The sequence below is a fragment of the Nicotiana attenuata genome, chromosome 5, assembly GCF_001879085.1.
Source record: "Nicotiana attenuata strain UT chromosome 5, NIATTr2, whole genome shotgun sequence".
In the NCBI taxonomy this organism is placed as follows: Eukaryota; Viridiplantae; Streptophyta; class Magnoliopsida; order Solanales; family Solanaceae; genus Nicotiana; species Nicotiana attenuata.
The window spans coordinates 6,328,371-6,345,458 of NC_031993.1; the positions used below are offsets into that span (position 1 = coordinate 6,328,371).

General features: G+C 36.9%; 3 protein-coding genes across 5 annotated transcripts; 2 read left to right on the forward strand and 1 right to left on the reverse strand.

Annotated features, from left to right (window-relative positions):
* LOC109225926 lies at nt 286–3,336 on the forward strand. Its single transcript, XM_019390733.1, has 4 exons — nt 286–806; nt 1,281–1,831; nt 2,157–2,758; nt 2,908–3,336. The coding sequence occupies exons 1-4, from the start codon at nt 286–288 to the stop codon at nt 3,334–3,336; spliced, it is 2,103 nt and encodes a 700-aa protein (XP_019246278.1).
* On the reverse strand, nt 4,724–10,807 carry LOC109225927. The gene is made up of 13 exons (XM_019390734.1): nt 10,733–10,807; nt 9,195–9,515; nt 7,799–8,602; nt 7,302–7,592; nt 7,029–7,152; nt 6,842–6,943; nt 6,534–6,743; nt 6,361–6,423; nt 5,849–6,269; nt 5,638–5,758; nt 5,353–5,549; nt 5,033–5,293; nt 4,724–4,934 (listed from the first exon to the last, which is right to left on the reverse strand). Exons 1-13 carry the CDS (start codon nt 10,805–10,807, stop codon nt 4,724–4,726), a joined length of 3,201 nt encoding a protein of 1,066 aa, XP_019246279.1.
* LOC109225226 (branchpoint-bridging protein-like) lies at nt 12,369–16,401 on the forward strand. Of its 3 annotated transcripts, XR_002067875.1 has the most exons (3): nt 12,369–15,089; nt 15,759–16,181; nt 16,260–16,401. XR_002067875.1 is itself a non-coding variant. In XM_019389822.1 (2 exons), the coding sequence occupies exon 1, from the start codon at nt 12,378–12,380 to the stop codon at nt 15,048–15,050; it is 2,673 nt and encodes an 890-aa protein (XP_019245367.1). In that variant the 5' UTR covers nt 12,369–12,377; the 3' UTR covers nt 15,051–15,089; nt 15,759–16,401. The 3 variants fall into 3 exon arrangements, 2 of the variants coding, with proteins under 2 accessions (XP_019245367.1, XP_019245368.1); XM_019389822.1 differs by having other exon boundaries at nt 15,759–16,401; XM_019389823.1 differs by lacking the exons at nt 15,759–16,181; nt 16,260–16,401 and adding an exon at nt 15,285–15,709.

Below are 17,088 nucleotides of genomic sequence, written 5' to 3' on the forward strand. Positions count from 1 at the left end.
TTTTTATTTCGCTGTTGTTTTGAGATTTTGATTTCCCTGTTGTTTTCGGATTTTGATTTAGCTGGCAGAGCAGAATCTCAAAAATTATAAGTATTACAGAAGTTTAGCGCTCAAACTTCTGAATTTTTAGCTGAAAATTCTAATCTCGGTTTGGCGATCTGGAGATCTAGAGGTTTGATTTCGAAAAATCTGTTGTTGAAATTCAATATTTGACATCAAACACTGTTGAAATTTGCATTGTTGAGATTCAATTTTGGACATAAAAGTGATTATAACTTCAGAATCATGGAACATATACCAATTCTGCTGCAGCATAGTGGAGAATGGGATGATAACAATAATTTCATAAATTTTCATGTTGATGCAATTCTAATAAAGACCTATTGGAAATTTGAACAACTTCTCAGAGAAATTGCAAAGCAACTGCAAAAGGACAGTAACACAATAGTTATTCAGTATGCTATTGCTCAAGGATATCCACCAATTACAATTTGCAGCGATATGAGTGTTAGTGTTTACATGGAATTGAAAAAATCAAGTGCAGGGATGACAACACTTCCCCTGTGTGTGTCGTTTGCTAAAAACACTATAGATACAAGCACCTCCAGTTTCGATGTTGCTCCAATTTCATCAGAAATTGCACAATTTGAAAGTACTGATATGATTAGTACGTTTGATGTGCAAGAAGGAGATGACGCCATTTTACAACTTGATGATGCAAACATCATAACTGATCAATTTCATCAAAATGTTGAAAAAGGACAAATTTACAAAGACAAGAACCTGCTGGCTCTCGTTATAAAACAGTATACCGTTAGAGAAAAATGTCAATATCGTATTCATAAATCATGCCCAAGAAGGTTCGTCAGCATGTTTTCAAGTAAAAAACTATGTGATACCTATATAGTATATAAGTATGCTAAAGCAGTATACTATGCGAGTATGAATTGGTTTGTCTGTGTTTTTTATCAGTGATACTGGTATAGTATATAAGTATGCTATATCAGTATACTATGCAAGTATATAACTGTATTGGTTTGTCTTTGTTATTATCAGTAAAACATAATACCAATATAGTATATATGTATGCTAAATCAGTATACTATGTGAGTATAGAATTGTGCTGCTTTGTCTATGTTTTTTATCAGCAAAATATGATACTGATACAGTATATAAGTATACCAACAGAGTATACTATGTGACTATATAATTGTACGGATTTTTGTGTGTATTTTTTATCAACAAAACATGATACATAACTGTATTTGTATTATAAACAGGTTTATCCTTGAATGCGTGGATGAAAGATGCACTTGGAGACTTAAGGCATCAAGCCTGCGAGCATCAAATCTTTTCAAAGTGACGGATTTCAATTCTGTCCACAGTTGTTTAACTGATAAGAGATTTTGTTCACAAAAGCAAGCTGTCTCAGCTTTTGTTGCAGCTGTGGTACAAGATAAACTTGTTGACCCGAAAAACATATATACACCAACAGATATCCAGAGAGACATCCAAAAAGCATATGGTATGGACTTAAGCTACATGCAAGCGTGGAGATCAAAAGAAAAAGCAATGCAATTGTTGAGAGGAAAACCAAGTGAGTCATACAAGAAAATGCCAACATATCTTTATATGTTAGAGTGCGCTAACCCAGGATCAGTGACACGACTACACACTGAAGGAGATGGGAGCTTCTTGTATGCATTCATAGCTATATATGCATCGATTAGAGGATGGGTCTATTGTAGGCCAACAGTTGTAGTTGATGGAAGTTTTTTAAAGTCAACATATAGAGGGACCATACTCACGGCTTCCACGCAAGACGCAGAGGGTAAGAATACAATCCAGTTACATTCAGTTAAAGAAACAAAAGATTTTCAAATATTATATGATACCAGTATGGTATACAAGTATACCAACAGAGTATATAGTTATTTTGCTACATAGCTGTACGTACCTATGACTATACTACTATATGAAACACTAAATTAATATTGTGTGTACAATCCAATTACATTCAGTTAAAGAAACAAAAAAGATTTTCAAAAATTATATGATACCAGTATGGTATACAAGTATACCAACAGAGTATATAGTTATTTTGCTGCACACCTGCACCTACCTATGACTATATATTTTGTTCTTTGGGTTTACAGGACAAATTCTACCCCTCGAATATGCAGTTGTTGATTCGAAAAATGATGCATCGTGGGAGTGGTTCTTCGTGCAGTTCAGAGAAACCTATGGACAAAGAGAGGGAATATCAGACAGGCATGATGGTATATGGAGATCAAGTTCAATCATCTATCCAGAAGTCCCTCATTGTGCATGTATGTTCCATTTGTGGAACAACATAAAGACAAACTTCATGAAGAGCCAAAAACAAATCAAAGAAGTATACTTTGCGTTAGCAAGAGCATACACTGTTGAAGAATTCAACAGGCATATGGCAGAGTTAGAAGCTATTGATAGTAGAGTGAAAACATACCTGATGGATATTGGATATGATAAATGGTCCCGGGCGCATTCCAAGGCAAATAGAACCATGACCATGACATCGAATATTGCGGAATCAGTAAATGCAGCAAATAAGCACGCAAGAGACCTCCCAGTTGTGAATTTGCTCGACTTTATGACAACATTGATTCAAAAATGGAATTACACCAATCGGAAGGATGCAGTGGAATCATTTATGATGATTGGTGCAAAGTATGAAAAAATATTATCAGATAATACTATCTTATCACAGACGATGACGGTATGCATTTTCAAAATCATAAAAATACTGCATGTACTGTAGTTTTACTTTTTTACCTTAGTGATTTCACTAAACAACTGAATATTATTATTTGAAAAATACTATTACTTCGTATAGCTAATGACTTTTCTTAATTAAAATTATACTAGGTGTTGCCATCAACTGAATTCTTACATTTAGTAATTGATGGCCAAACAAGAAATGTGGTGCGCCTACATGAAAAAAACTGCACTTGTGGGAGGTTTCAGCTAGACGATATTCCATGTCCACACGCAATGGCAGTTATACAAAAATTCCATATGGATTCATACAAGAATTGCTCGGATTACTATAGCATAGAGTACTTGCTGAAAACATATGAGATACCAGTAAATCCTTTGCCTGATGAAACAACGTGGCAAATTCCAGAACATGTCTCTTCGCAGGTGGTACTGCCACCAAAAGGAAAAATTAAACCAGGAAGACCTAAAAAGAAGAGAGGCATAGGAGGCTGGGAAGGAAATACAGTTACATGTGCACTATGCGGGAGAAAAGGACACAACCGGAGAACATGCCAAAATATTCCAAAGAGAGATTGATATAATGCTTCAATCTTTTCATAGAACTCATATATCGTAGAATCATAACATTTGAATTGCAAAGAAATAAAATGCATTACTTGCACTAGACATATATTTGGTATGATGATTCTTTGCGAAATTACTTTTTGGAAACAAATTTATATGGCTACTTGTGTTTTCAAGAAGAACCTGTTTATTTTCTATTTTAGTATACAAAAGTGGGATGCATTTAAATCTAGTTAATAGAGGATCGGGGCGTAAATTCCAAAAACGACCGGCCGGGTCGTTATAATAAATGTGATACCTAAGCGGTATATCTGTATACCTTATTGGTATATCTGTATATCTTATTCGTATCAAAATATGTGCAGAAATAGAAGTGGTACCGCAAATGCAACATTTGTACATACATCGTTAACAAAATGGGCACGTTTTGCAGCTCATGTCTGTATTGAAGTATAACAAATTGGAAGCCATTTACATGCAGTTATTGTACATCATCAGGTACATAAATATAAGGTGATACCCAAATGGTATATTTGTATACCTCACTGGTATATAGTGGTATTGCATTAATATGGCTAAAACAAAATATGCGCAGAAATACAAATGGTGCACCAAATACAACGTGATACCCAAAATGCGCACGCTTTGCAACTCATGCCAGTACTTACATCTAGTTGCTGCAGCAAAAAAGGTACTCAAATACAATGTGATACCCAAATGATATATCAGTATACCTGATTGGTATATAGTGCTACTGCACTAATATACTTGAACCAAAATCTTTGCGGAATACAGCTGGTGCAGCAATGCAAATTATGCACAAATTTTCGTAGATTCAACTACAACTAACAACTACTCTCAATATAATTTCAAGACCAGTTCACTTTCTAAAAATATTTCTTCTCATTCAAATCAATGCTCGCCCTGTTCTTCAACAAAATAACAACATAGTTCCTCTTTTTGAACATTGTAACTCCCTTAAAAATACACCTCCAAAAATAACTTCTGCTTGTGTATTACAACGAACTAATAATGCTTCTCCTACTACAAATGAAAGTAGTACTAGCAACTAACAGTGCTACTGTAACAGTCATGTTCTACACTAATAGCTTGACTTCAAGTGATGACAAAATTCTGTCACCAAAAGGCACTCCTATTAAACCAACAACTTTATGGAAGAAGCCTAAGAAAAGTCTAATAAAACAAACTGAAGATACATTCCAACATTAAAACAGTTATAGCAACATATTGTACTATTACAATTGTATTCCTAGAAAATACTTTTAAAAGCTAGCATTTTTACAATATAATAATGCAAAATACCATACATCATCAAAAACTATTAAAATCCTGCAAAGTTTTCATGCTACGATTAACTAAAACCAAAAAGAGACCTATACTACTTCTTGCGTTTCTTTCCACGAGTCTTTTTAGGTGCTACTGGAGCCTCAGATTCACTTGATTCGCCATGCAACTGCTTGTTCCTCCCATAGTGCCACAACAGTATACCAAACCTAGCTCGAAGACCATCCACATCAAAATCGGCAACAGGGATTGGAAGATCTTCAATAATATACTCAGCAAAGCATGCAACATATACTCCACAATCTCTGAAATAAAACAAATGAATAGAATATAAAAGTCAATTAGAAGTGAAAATGTTAATATGAATGAGGAAAACAAAGTAAAAAAAAGTAACTATTCTTACGAATTTTGCTGTGTTGGCAGATTTGTAATCATTTCAATCTCAAAAGGATCAGTCAACTCCTTTCCCATGTGCAGACCATTTTGTACTACAATGTCACTTCTTTGGTTATAAAATTCAATGCTAACTAGAAATAGGGGGATCAACACAGCATATGCCTCTGCCACCTTTTGAATAGATTTTTTGTGCTTTCGACTACGTAGCGAGTCATATACGTAAAAACATCTCTTGTGGATACACACCCCAATATCCAATGCCAGTTTTCTGTCAAATTAATTGGAAAAAGGACATGATCAACCTGGTGCCATGGAGTGTTGCAATACATCCTTAATCCTTTCATGTACTCCATGATATCGTCTGATCGATCAATCAAATGATCTTGTTTCCCACCTTTTACAAATTCTGTGAAAACCCTTTGAATGATATTATTAAATAGAGTATCTGTAGTTGTGACTTTGATTGGCATATTAATTCCATATTTCGCCTTCTTCCTAAGATAGTAGAATATAATATTCAAGTGCTGCAAAAAAGAGAGGAAGAAAACATGACTAACACTAAAAATATGATTGAACTACTACAACAACAAAAGTAAAAAGCAGTACACATACCGAACTAGACAGCGGCCTGCCAGAATAGTTTAAGGTATGGAAAAACATCTTATCATCAATCTGTTCAACTTCAAAGTCAAAACAAGGGTCTAGCTTTTGATCACCAGGTAAATACACTTCCCTATTTCATATAAAAGAAGATATGGATAAGAAATATAACAACAAAATTAAGAAAACATGAAAATAAAAGTACATGAAAATGAATACGCACTCTCCCAATTGCATGTTTGCTTCGACAAAGTTTGAGAATGCAGTCGTAAGCTTATAATCAACAACCACTGAAATGTCATTTACAAATGGAAATCTTCCTTTGATAACCTTCGAGGATCCCCCAACTGCACTAACACCAGATTGCCAGTCATTCCTATACGGCGACTGTTTTACAGCTGCAGGGCGCCTTCTCCGTGTGAAAACTGCAGGAGTAGTTTCAACATCTGTTTGTATCTGGACAATACTTCTTGATACCGACTGATCAGGTTTAGACTTATTTACAGCACGAGTTGTCAGTTCATTTCCAGATTGATTTACATTACGTCTCCCTCCTTGTGTAATGGCAGCAATTAGATCAAGTTGAGAATCAGTATATTCAAAATCAGAATCCAAGTGAAGATCACCCCCGTGTCGACATGAAGCTTTAATTAGAAAATGCTAGTGAATAAATAAATATACAAAGTTAAGAAATTTAGAAAAAAAGAATGAAAAGTTATATATAGAAGACATTACCAGAAGGCAAATTCACATTACTGCCACCAACATCCACTTGACCAACACCATCAACCCGACATGCTGAACACATAAAAGCATTATCAGCATAACTACTTAAATAAAAAATAAAAAACTATCAAGAACCTATCATTTACATACTAACTACAGAATTAGAAACATCAACATCGTACCCTGTGGAGCAGTATTAGACTCAATAACAACATCTGCTCGTGTCTGTACAGGGATTCCTGATGGCAGCGGAGCAGGACCCGACTTTTTAACATCATGAGATGACTGCTTATATGTTGCTTGTTGTGTAATGGCGGTGATTTGATCAATTGCAGATGCAGACAGTTCAAAGTTAGAATCCAAGCCAAAATCATGCTCATTTACGAAGGGGGCTGAAAAAAGTTTTTTTAAAAAAGGTTAGTCAATGCACAAATACATAGAGTTAAATAAATAAAAAAAGAATTAAAAAATTACATATACAACATTTTACCAGAACGCAAATCATCATTAACTACGCCATCACTTGCTGTGACGTTCTTCACATTGACACCAGTGGCACCTCCATCTTGACCAACCCCACCAAAACCAGATACTAAACATATAAAAGTATAAGCAAGAGTACTATTTTCAAAAAACAACAGCAAAAAAAAAATCAATCAAATCTGTGATTTACATACTAGAAGGTGCTTTGGGCGTGCTATCTCCAATAACTACAGGATCATTCCCAACGTGGCCACTTTCAAACTGGTCATAATCATTATGCATCTCACGAAAGTCAGGATCATTATCCTGTTGCTTATGCTGAAAATAAGAAACTAACAATTTTATTATTATACATATTACAAGAATACTACGTGTACTAAAAGTAAAGAATGGAATAGTATCCTATAGGCATATATTGCATCTTTGAACAATATACTATAGCATTATATTATATAAAAGATCAATACCGCTGAATTTCCCTCTTGTTTCATTGATTGACTACCAATAGCTGCAAGCACCTCCTCAAACTTGGTCTCTACAAAAAGCTTCAAACCTTGTAACTCCTTCATTACCTCAGCATTGGTGGGTTGGGAATCACCTCCAGTACTTTCATGCATACTTTGTGTCTTTGGTAATTGAGTGCCAAAAACCTGAAAGCTATCGGGCTGACTGTCAGTGCACTCAACTTCAATTTCAAAGTTTAGACCAGGCACATCAAATAGTTGCTTCTCATCATCAGTTGGAGTGATGTTCTTTAGCTGCAATTATTAAGCACACTAGTTAGAAATAGAAATGATAATAAAGTATGGAAAGATAAAAGATCCCTATTACCATATGATACCAATATAGTATACATGTATACCAACAGAGTATATCACTGAACTGGGATATTGCTACAACTGTGACTAAACTACTGTACCAAAAAATTAAGAGAGGCAAGGCAATAAAACTATGAGAAAATTACCTGCTCGCGTTGCAAGCTAGACATTCGCAAAGCAACTCGCTCATTCGGTATTTGACCCATGACTACCCAATTCAAAATTCGTGGAAGTTCGTTTCCAATATGATCAGCAAAGTGACCATCCAAACTTGGGCAGCATTCATACAACCAAATCTGTAAAGCCAACGGGAAGTCACCGAGTCTATAAAAAAAAGGCTTATCTTGAAACTTGTTGGAACACGAGTCAATTGTAGCGTTATAAACATCTATACCCCAGGGATAATTATTAAAATCACCGCACTCAACCAAGTCAATGTAAGACCGTGAAATAACCTTTGTTTTGAGTTGAGAAAGTAAGAAGCTGTTCACAAAATAAAGAACTGCTATCTTCAACGCATCATCATTTGTTTCCCATTTCTTCTTCTTAAAACAGTCTGCTAGTTGGGCCAATGTCACCGATGCAGTCCCAAAATATTTTGAAATCAACCTATTCTCTGCTATGCTCTCTATATTTGTATCACCTTTACATTTCAACCCAGTAACAAGTGCAAATTCACCCAAACCAAAGCGCAACCTAGAATCATTCACTACAAGCCGCATCTTATTTTTCACCTCATGATGTACTTCTCTAATAAGCAAATGGTGCATAACCCGAATCTGCACAATAACTGGTGGTAGATTCAAAAAATAGCCAAAGCATGTTTTCTTAAACAGTCGAAGTTGCTTCTTTGATAAATTTGCTTTCAATTGATAAATAACATGGTAGTTGGTATCCCAATCAACCTTTGGTTTATAATTTAAGTCGATAGGCACAAGAAAATCCCAACACTGCAAAACATGTTCATATAAATAATTTCAGAAATAGAAATCACTTAAAAATGCAACTAAACCAACTAAAAATATTACAACTACCATACGATACCAACACGACATATAACTATACCAGCAGGGTATACAATTCTACTGGCTAATTTCCGGCAACTATAAATGACTATTACATAACAGATAGGAATAAAGAGAAAAAGTAAAAAGATATGCAGCTATAAAGTATTTTTAAGATACTGTACGATACTACTATTATTAAAGGAAAAACAAATAGCGAAGACAGCCAAAAAAGGATCCAGAAGCATATAATAGTATATATCTATACTATTAGGGTAAATAGTTGTACGGTGTTATTCCAACAACTGTCTATAAGTATAAAAACTATCACACAACACACATACACTATGTCTATAGGAACAAGGGAATCTCAACAATGCAAAACATGATTATATAAATTATTTAAGAAGTAGAATACACTTAAAATTAACACAACTGACTATAACTATAATATAATACAAAAGCATAACAGGAAATCAAAAAATAACAATGCACTATACATTCAAAATCTCACATATCATAATTGTAAGAAAATTACCTTCTTGGGTGCGACACCATTTTTTTTCTTATTTAACTGAGAATCATCGCTACAATCAACATCTACTGGTTGAGTCTCTGTTGTAGGCACGGATTCACGTCGGCTTCCCCCTAACTCAGAATCCTCAACAACTTTACCTTTTCCCTTATCAGTCACAGGAACACCTCCTATGACTGGTTCGGAATTTGTGTCGGGTAATGACTGGTAGGGAGTTTCATCGACTGACGAAGTATTAATATTATTGCCTTTTCCACCCTCTAATTCTACATTTTCAGTTGTGCTTTCAACATGACTACTGCTAGGGTTACGACTAAATAGAGACTAAGAATCAGAAAATAAGGAAAGACTAGGACCAGACATGACTGAGGCATCGTTCAGCAGGTACTTGTCTTGAAGAATGATATTGTCCACGGCGACACCATCTACGCGCACAATGCTTCCGACCCATAGAGAAAATAACAACCCATAGACATTGATTCACAAAAGTACAAAGAAAAACACAAAAATCCTATTATTTTGAAAATCCACTTTCACTAAAATGTACTTTCAGAAGAAAAAATTTCACCCAAAAATAGGTACTAGACGAAGAGATAGAAAGGAATCGGAAGAAAAAATTAAAATCACGAATGTGGGTGAAATTTGCGTTTTCATGTGTTGGCTATGGAGATTTGGAAACTGTTCTCTTTAGTATAGTGTTAACCGTTAAAGGACAAAGACGGAAGCTTGGGCCGGGTGAAATAGGTGGGTTGGTCTTTAGTCTAGTGTAAAGAACGAAGATAAGGCTGACAATGGGTAACTTGGGCCGCGTGATGGGGGGCCGGGTAAATAAATTGGGCCGACTGGGCAGGAATAGTAAATAGTTTGGGTATGGGTATTAAAAGGTAAATAATTTGGGCTTAATAGGAATAAAATGAGATTTACTCGTGAAAATAGCACGAGCTAGCTAGTTTTTGGGCTAGTTATTGAAAAATAGTCAGCGTTTGCAAAGTCATTAAAAAATAACCACTATTTTGCTGCAATGCGAAAAGTTCCAGCATAATATATTGGGTATTGGTGCACCTGTGTATGAACTTCCAGCATATTATGCTGGAACTCCAGCACACGAAAAGTTCCAGCATAGTATACTAGAGATTGAAGCACCTGTCTATGAACTTCTAAAATATTATGCTGGAAGTTCACATGTAAAAAATTCGAACTCCAGTATACTATGCTGCAATATTTTTCGGAACAGTGTTTTTGTTCAAATTTATCTTTACATGAAAAATGGCAAAATTTCTATTACTTTTGAAACTGTAACTATTTTTCAATTACCACTTCTAAATCTGGCTATTTTTGAATTTCGCCTCCCATTGCATCCCTTGTTGGTGGCTATCTCTATTATTGTCATTTTCTATGAAGTTACTCTTTTTAGGACCGTAAAAATGATACTAGGTAGCCCCTTTGAGCATCTATATTTAAAATATATCCGGCTTTCAAAAAGTAGTTAAGATTTCAGCCAGTTTTGGCAAACTTCAGACAGTTCATGCTATTGTTGTTACTTCTTCATCGTCTTCTTCATACCTTGAGTCAACTTCAGACTGTAGCTCTGGAGTTAGGCTTTCATAGAGGCTCATTTCAGAGCTGACAATCTGAAGTTGATTCTAAGACGACTAAACTTAAAAAGTTTGTTAGTTTTTAATTTTTTTAGGGAATCTTTACACAAATAGCCGGCCATATTCATTGTTTATTTTTTGTAGCCATATAAATAGATTATACATCGATTATACACAATTATACATGTATAACACATAAATTACGCATATTATATGCATCCACCGGCTACTTTTAGTTTAAATGGTTGAGTGAGTGGCTATCTAGGTAAATTCTTCATTTTTAAAACGTAAAAATTACACGGGGCGCCCTATTTGGTAGCCCCCTTTTAACTTATACCCGTTTTCTTTTTCCGTTTGCATCCGTACCCATTTTTTGTTAAAAGCATTTTAAAAGGACGATTTTGCCCTTCTTTAATAAAAGACTATCGACAAACTACAGGACAAAAACTTAAGCATGTTTAGGCTAAAGCTTTAGCAAATAAACTAAAAAACTTCAGCTTGTTTAGACTGAAGTTTCGGATAAAACTCAGGACAAAACTGTAGACTGCGTTACGAAACTTCAGCATGTTTTGGTATGAAGTTTTAGCAAATGAACTAAATAACTTCAGCATGCATTAGCAAAAACTCTTTAGAAAATTACATACTGCAAGACAAAAACTTAAGCATATTTAGTCTGAAGTTTTAGCAAATGAACTAATAAATAACTTCAGCATGTTTTGTCTGAAGTTTAGCAAATGAACTAAATAACCTCAGCATGCATTAGCAAAAACTCATTAGAGAAATTACATACTGCTAGACAAAAACTTAAGCATGTTTAGTACTCTGAAGTTTTAGCAAATGAACTAAAAAACTTAAGCATGTTTTGTCTGAAGTTTTAGCAAATGAACTAAAAAACTTAAGCATGTTTAGTCTAAAATTTTAGCAAATGAACTAAAAAACTTAAGCATGTTTAGTCTGAAGTTTTAACAAATGAACTAAAAAACGTAAGCATGTTTAGACTGAAGTTTTAGCGGATGAACTAAATAACTTCAGCATGTTTAGAAGTTTCAGATAAAACTCATGACAAAACTGTAGACTGCAGGATATATAACTTCAGCATGCATTAGCATGAAGTTTTAGCTTCAATGTGAAACAATTTCGTGCTATATTAGCATGAAGTTTTAGTTTCAACATGAAACAACTTCATGCTACATCAGCATGAAGTTTTAGCTTCAACGTGAAACAACTTCATGCAAGTATGACTCCGAAGATGAATCTGGATAAGTTTCTAATTTTTTGATAAAGCTGCTGAGAGGAGAGGAGGAGATCTTTTTTCACGAATGAGGTTGCAGATAACGCGATTAATGCGTGATGCAGGTTTTATATCTTTTGTCAGGGGTGTAATGGTCATATTATTACAGATTTTTTGTCAGCTAGCTACCAAATCAATAATTTTTAAAAATAGGGTACAGCTTAAAAGGTGGCACAAATATAGAATACCGCTTCAAATCCCCTTTTTAAACAGGGTCCTAAAATCGGCTATTTGTGCATTTTTCCCCTTCGGGACCATACTAGAGGCCCAGCAGAAAAATTCCGAGGAAATGGTGGCCCAATGTCGAGCCGAAATGGTTTAAGCCTAAAACCACCCTTTTCAAGTCGCAGTATTATCCAAAATCTAAGCTTAGATTCACGATATACTCTCTCTCACACACACAATCCCGCGTATATTTCCTCTCTTCAATTCATTCCTCCCTTAATTCGAATTCCAATGGATTCCCAATCCCACCCAGTTGCTCCTTCCGAATCCCTAGCTCAAGACCCTTCACAAACCCTAAATTCATTCGAACGGTACCCTCCTCATTCAGATCCGTACTATCAAAACCCTTCGCAAACCCTAGATTCATATCCTCAAGATCCCCCACCAAGTGTTCGTGAAAACGCCCAAATGAACAAGATGAGTTCAGACAACCAGAACTTTCTAGAAAACTCATCTCATGAGAACCAAGCTCATGCAGGTGATAATTCGGTTCAACACCAGCTGTCATTGGAGCAAAATCAGGTCGACCCAAATTCAAATTCGGATCCTATGTTGCAGAAGCCATTGTTGTCGGAAAATGGGTTGACTAATAACACTCATAGTGGTGCAGAGAGGGACCAATCAGGGGGCGAAGAGGAAACGAGCAGTAGGAGGAGGAGGAGGAGAAGCCGATGGGACCCACCTCCGACTGAGGATGGTACTGAAAATGATGGAAGTGGGACGGGACGAAAGAGGAAGTCGAGGTGGGCGGATGATGAGCCGAAGCCTGTGATTCAGTTGCCCGATTTCATGAAAGATTTCGCTGGAGGTATTGAATTTGATCCTGAAGTACAAGCTCTTAATAGTAGATTACTTGAAATTAGTAGGAAATTGCAATCTGGTTTACCTTTAGATGATAGACCTGAAGGCGCTCGTTCGCCTTCCCCTGAACCTATATATGATAATATGGGCGTACGTATAAATACTAGGGAGTATCGTGCCCGAGAGAAATTGAATAGGGAGAGACAAGAGATTATATCGCAGATAATAAAGAAAAATCCTGCCTTTAAGCCACCGGCTGATTATAGGCCTCCTAAGCTTCAGAAGAAGCTTTACATTCCTATGAAGGAGTACCCGGGTTATAATTTTATTGGGCTGATTATTGGGCCGAGAGGGAATACTCAGAAGAGGATGGAGAAGGAGACGGGAGCGAAGATTGTGATTCGAGGGAAAGGGTCAGTTAAAGAGGGGAGGTTACAACAGAAGGGGAATTTGAAGCATGATCCTGCGGAGAATGAGGATTTACACGTGTTAGTGGAAGCTGATACTCAGGAGTCGCTTGAGGCGGCTGCAGCTATGTTGGAGAAGCTTTTGCAACCTGTCGATGAAGTACTTAATGAGCATAAGAGGCAACAGCTCAGGGAACTTGCAGCTTTGAATGGAACGATTAGAGATGAGGAGTTTTGTAGGCTATGTGGTGAACCGGGTCATAGGCAGTATGCTTGTCCTTCTCGCACCACCACGTTTAAGAGTGATGTTCTCTGCAAAATATGTGGTGATGGGGGACATCCCACTATAGATTGTCCAGTGAAAAATACTACTGGAAAGAAAATGGATGATGAGTATCAGAACTTCTTGGCAGAATTGGGAGGGACGGTTCCTGAATCGTCAAATAAGCAGAGCTCAGCGACCCTAGCTCTTGGTCCTGGAAGCACAGGCAGTAATCCTCCTTGGGCCAGCAGTAATAATGGTGGTGGTGGTGGTAACACGTCACACCCTGGATTAGGGTCAAATATAATCAAGCCAAAAGAGTATGATGAGACAAACTTGTATATTGGTTATCTCCCCCCTACTCTGGATGATGACGGTTTGATTAATTTATTCTCTCCCTTTGGTACCATTGTGATGGCTAAAGTTATAAAGGATCGTCTCAGTGGTCTTAGTAAAGGTTATGGTTTTGTCAAGTACGCAGATGTTCAACAAGCTAATAGTGCTATTGCGGGCATGAATGGTCATTGTCTTGAAGGGAGAACTATTGCTGTGAGAGTTGCGGGTCAACCCCCTCAGCCTACTGTGCCTCCGGGCCCTCGTGCTCCAGCAATGCCCACTTATCCTGTTCCTCATCAGGCTGCCGGACTCTATCCGTCTCAGCAGTATGCGGCTGGTGGTCCCATTGGCACTACTCCCCCTGGTGGCTATGCTGGGAATCCAGTTCCTTGGGGACCACCTGTACCTCCACCATATGCCTCTTACCCGCCTCCTCCTCCTGGCTCAACCATGTATTCTCCTGGTCCAGGTCAATTTGTTCCTCCATATGGTGCACAGTATCCTCTACCAATGCCCCCGCCATCTTCTGGTGTCCCTGCTCAAACCGTTTCTTCTGGTGAAAACCAACAAAATTACACCTCTTCTGGCGAGACACATCAAAGTTATCCTCCCGGAGTACAATCACATAATGGTGCACCTGTTCAATCTCTGCCCACCTATGCCTATGGCAATTCTGTCACTGCAATGCCACACAATGCCCAACCTGCATACCCAACATCTTCATACAGCTATCCTTCTTATTATGGCATGGCACCACCACCTCCTCCAGCTGCATCGCAGTCCAATGTGGATCATTCACAGAGTATGAGCAATGTTCCCTGGGCCTCAAATCCACCAGAACCTGCACCTGCACCTCCACCTCCGCCTCCACCATCATCCTCAGAGAAACCTCCCTATGGTACTGATGCAGAATATGAAAAGTTCATGGCAGAGATGAAATGATGATTCGCAATGTTTCATTGTATTGGCTTGCAGTACAAGGTATGGAAGTGTTTCATTCGCAATGTTTTGTTGTGTGTACAGTTTGGTTTTCACTTTTCATAGCTATCTACATATGTATACACTCGTACCCACACTTACACTGGGACAGCGTGATTTCTTAGCAGCCTATTTGTTGAGGAGAATTATTTATTTTTATCGCAGCTGATGATAAATCACTTCTTTTCCACCTTTTAGGAAAAATGGCCCTTGGAGGTGGTGGGCGGTTATTCTTTTATATAAGGCATGCACTTTATGCTTTCGGTATCTAACCTCTTCAGCATATTTTGTGAATTCATTTATCAACTCCTCCACTTCCAGAGAGTTTCCCCGGAAAGAAAAAAGTATTGACGAGAAGGAAATAGAAAGTACGAAACCTAATTTTATAGTTGATTAGCCATGTCCATTTCACATTGTTCATTTCCTTTTTGAGTTGTTGCAAGTGTGCAGATGGGGATATTCTACCTGGACAAGTATCTATTTTCTAGAGTTTGGTCCTTCTGTTCCACTTGTTGGAGTTTGACGTCTTTCGAGATTTCTTCATCTTTTTCTTTTTCCCCTAGTTTGAAAAATCCTTATTTTAATTTGGTTTAATGTATTAAAGAAGTGAGTGCATTCTTTGATGATTTGATCTTAACATGTCTCCTTTGTTGATGTTGCCATATTTGACAGGCTGATTTGTTGGAGCACTTCACCTGATTTCTTACCTCTTGCCATGTCTTACTCTTTGGAAGTTTCGGACTCACATCTTTAACCTTGCTGTACTATTATGACATTTGCAGAGAGATGAGGAGTTTGGTTATAGTTTTGGAGCTGAGGTCTTTTGTCGTAGCTGCCTAGCATATCATTTTCGAACTTCTTAATTATTTTTTGTTGGAATTTCTTGATGACTGACTGACTGACATTTTTGTGTCTGTTATGTTTTTTCTCGACTTACATATTCACTGCTTATCAATTTTGGTTCTCTGCTAACTGGTCTTCGCTTTTAGCTTTCTCTACTAATTTAACTATGAATATTCAGACAGCAGCCTGATGCTTGCCTCTGCTGTTTCTCTCCAGAAGGTGATGCATCTTCAAAATGTGAAGATCCTCAGGGTATGTGACTCGATTGACTACTACATTCACATGTCTCTGGATTAACTCTTTGTTATTTCATTCTGATATATTTTCCAGATGTCTTGTGACAGGAAGATGGTTGTAGTGGAATGGGCCTTCCTATTCTGCACTGATTTCTTTTATTTACTTGTTTGCCTCATAGATAGTTGTATTAAATGAAACCTTGTTGGCTTTATTCGGTCATGGATTAAGCAATCAACATGGAGCTCACTGGAGGGATTAGAAGCCTAGGGGGGGCTGTACATAATGATTCCTGATTAATTCCCTTAGTATATTTTATCCTAGCAGTAGTAGACTATGTTTTTCATGTCGGAGTGGGTGTTAACGGGTGAAGGATTACTTGATTTAGCTCTTTGTTAAGAGGGAAGAGCGTATTTTCGTAAAAGGTAGCAATCACTTAGAATGTGGATTGATGCTTTCAGATGGTTTTGTGGTTGTGAAGTCTTGGAGAATAAGGAGAAGGTTAACATAGTACCCTTAATGACATAATTTTATCGCTATAGAAACGTCATGGTATGTTTTTGAGACTACAAACTTCAAAAAGTCAAGTCTTTCTTTCTTAGATTCAATGTTCAATCAAACACTTTCATATAGCATGAAACAGATGGAGTATATGTTTAGGGGCCTTCTTGTGAACATGTTGAACGCATCCCAGAACCTGTCTTTGTTTGAAGTTATCTTACCTAATTCTTCTCTTCAGTATTTACCTGCTATTCCAATCATTTTATAAAGAATTGTTCAGAGTATTAAAATTAGCACCCATGAGTTTTAACAATATTTCGAGTGTACAAATTGTTTTAAATTTATTAGGAATATTTTTAAACTATAACTAATGACGAAATGAAACTCATTTACTGATGACTTGGGTAAAATTTAGTTGGAATGA

What these genes read in the sequence shown, in the direction of transcription:
- LOC109225927 (XM_019390734.1), bottom strand. Translation starts at nt 10,807, where the DNA reads ATGAGCCTCTATGAAAGCCTAACTCCAGAGCTACAGTCTGAAGTTGAC. An exon ending in ATGGTGTCGCACCCAAGAAG is followed by an intron (nt 8,603 to 9,194) that starts GTAATTTTCTTA and finishes CATGTTTTGCAG; the next exon opens with TGTTGGGATTTTCTTGTGCC. An exon ending in GCAGGCCGCTGTCTAGTTCG is followed by an intron (nt 5,550 to 5,637) that starts GTATGTGTACTG and finishes TCTTTTTTGCAG; the next exon opens with CACTTGAATATTATATTCTA.
- LOC109225226 (XM_019389822.1), top strand. Translation starts at nt 12,378, where the DNA reads ATGTCGAGCCGAAATGGTTTAAGCCTAAAACCACCCTTTTCAAGTCGC.
- LOC109225926 (XM_019390733.1), top strand. Translation starts at nt 286, where the DNA reads ATGGAACATATACCAATTCTGCTGCAGCATAGTGGAGAATGGGATGAT. An exon ending in TTCCACGCAAGACGCAGAGG is followed by an intron (nt 1,832 to 2,156) that starts GTAAGAATACAA and finishes TTGGGTTTACAG; the next exon opens with GACAAATTCTACCCCTCGAA. An exon ending in TCTTATCACAGACGATGACG is followed by an intron (nt 2,759 to 2,907) that starts GTATGCATTTTC and finishes AAATTATACTAG; the next exon opens with GTGTTGCCATCAACTGAATT.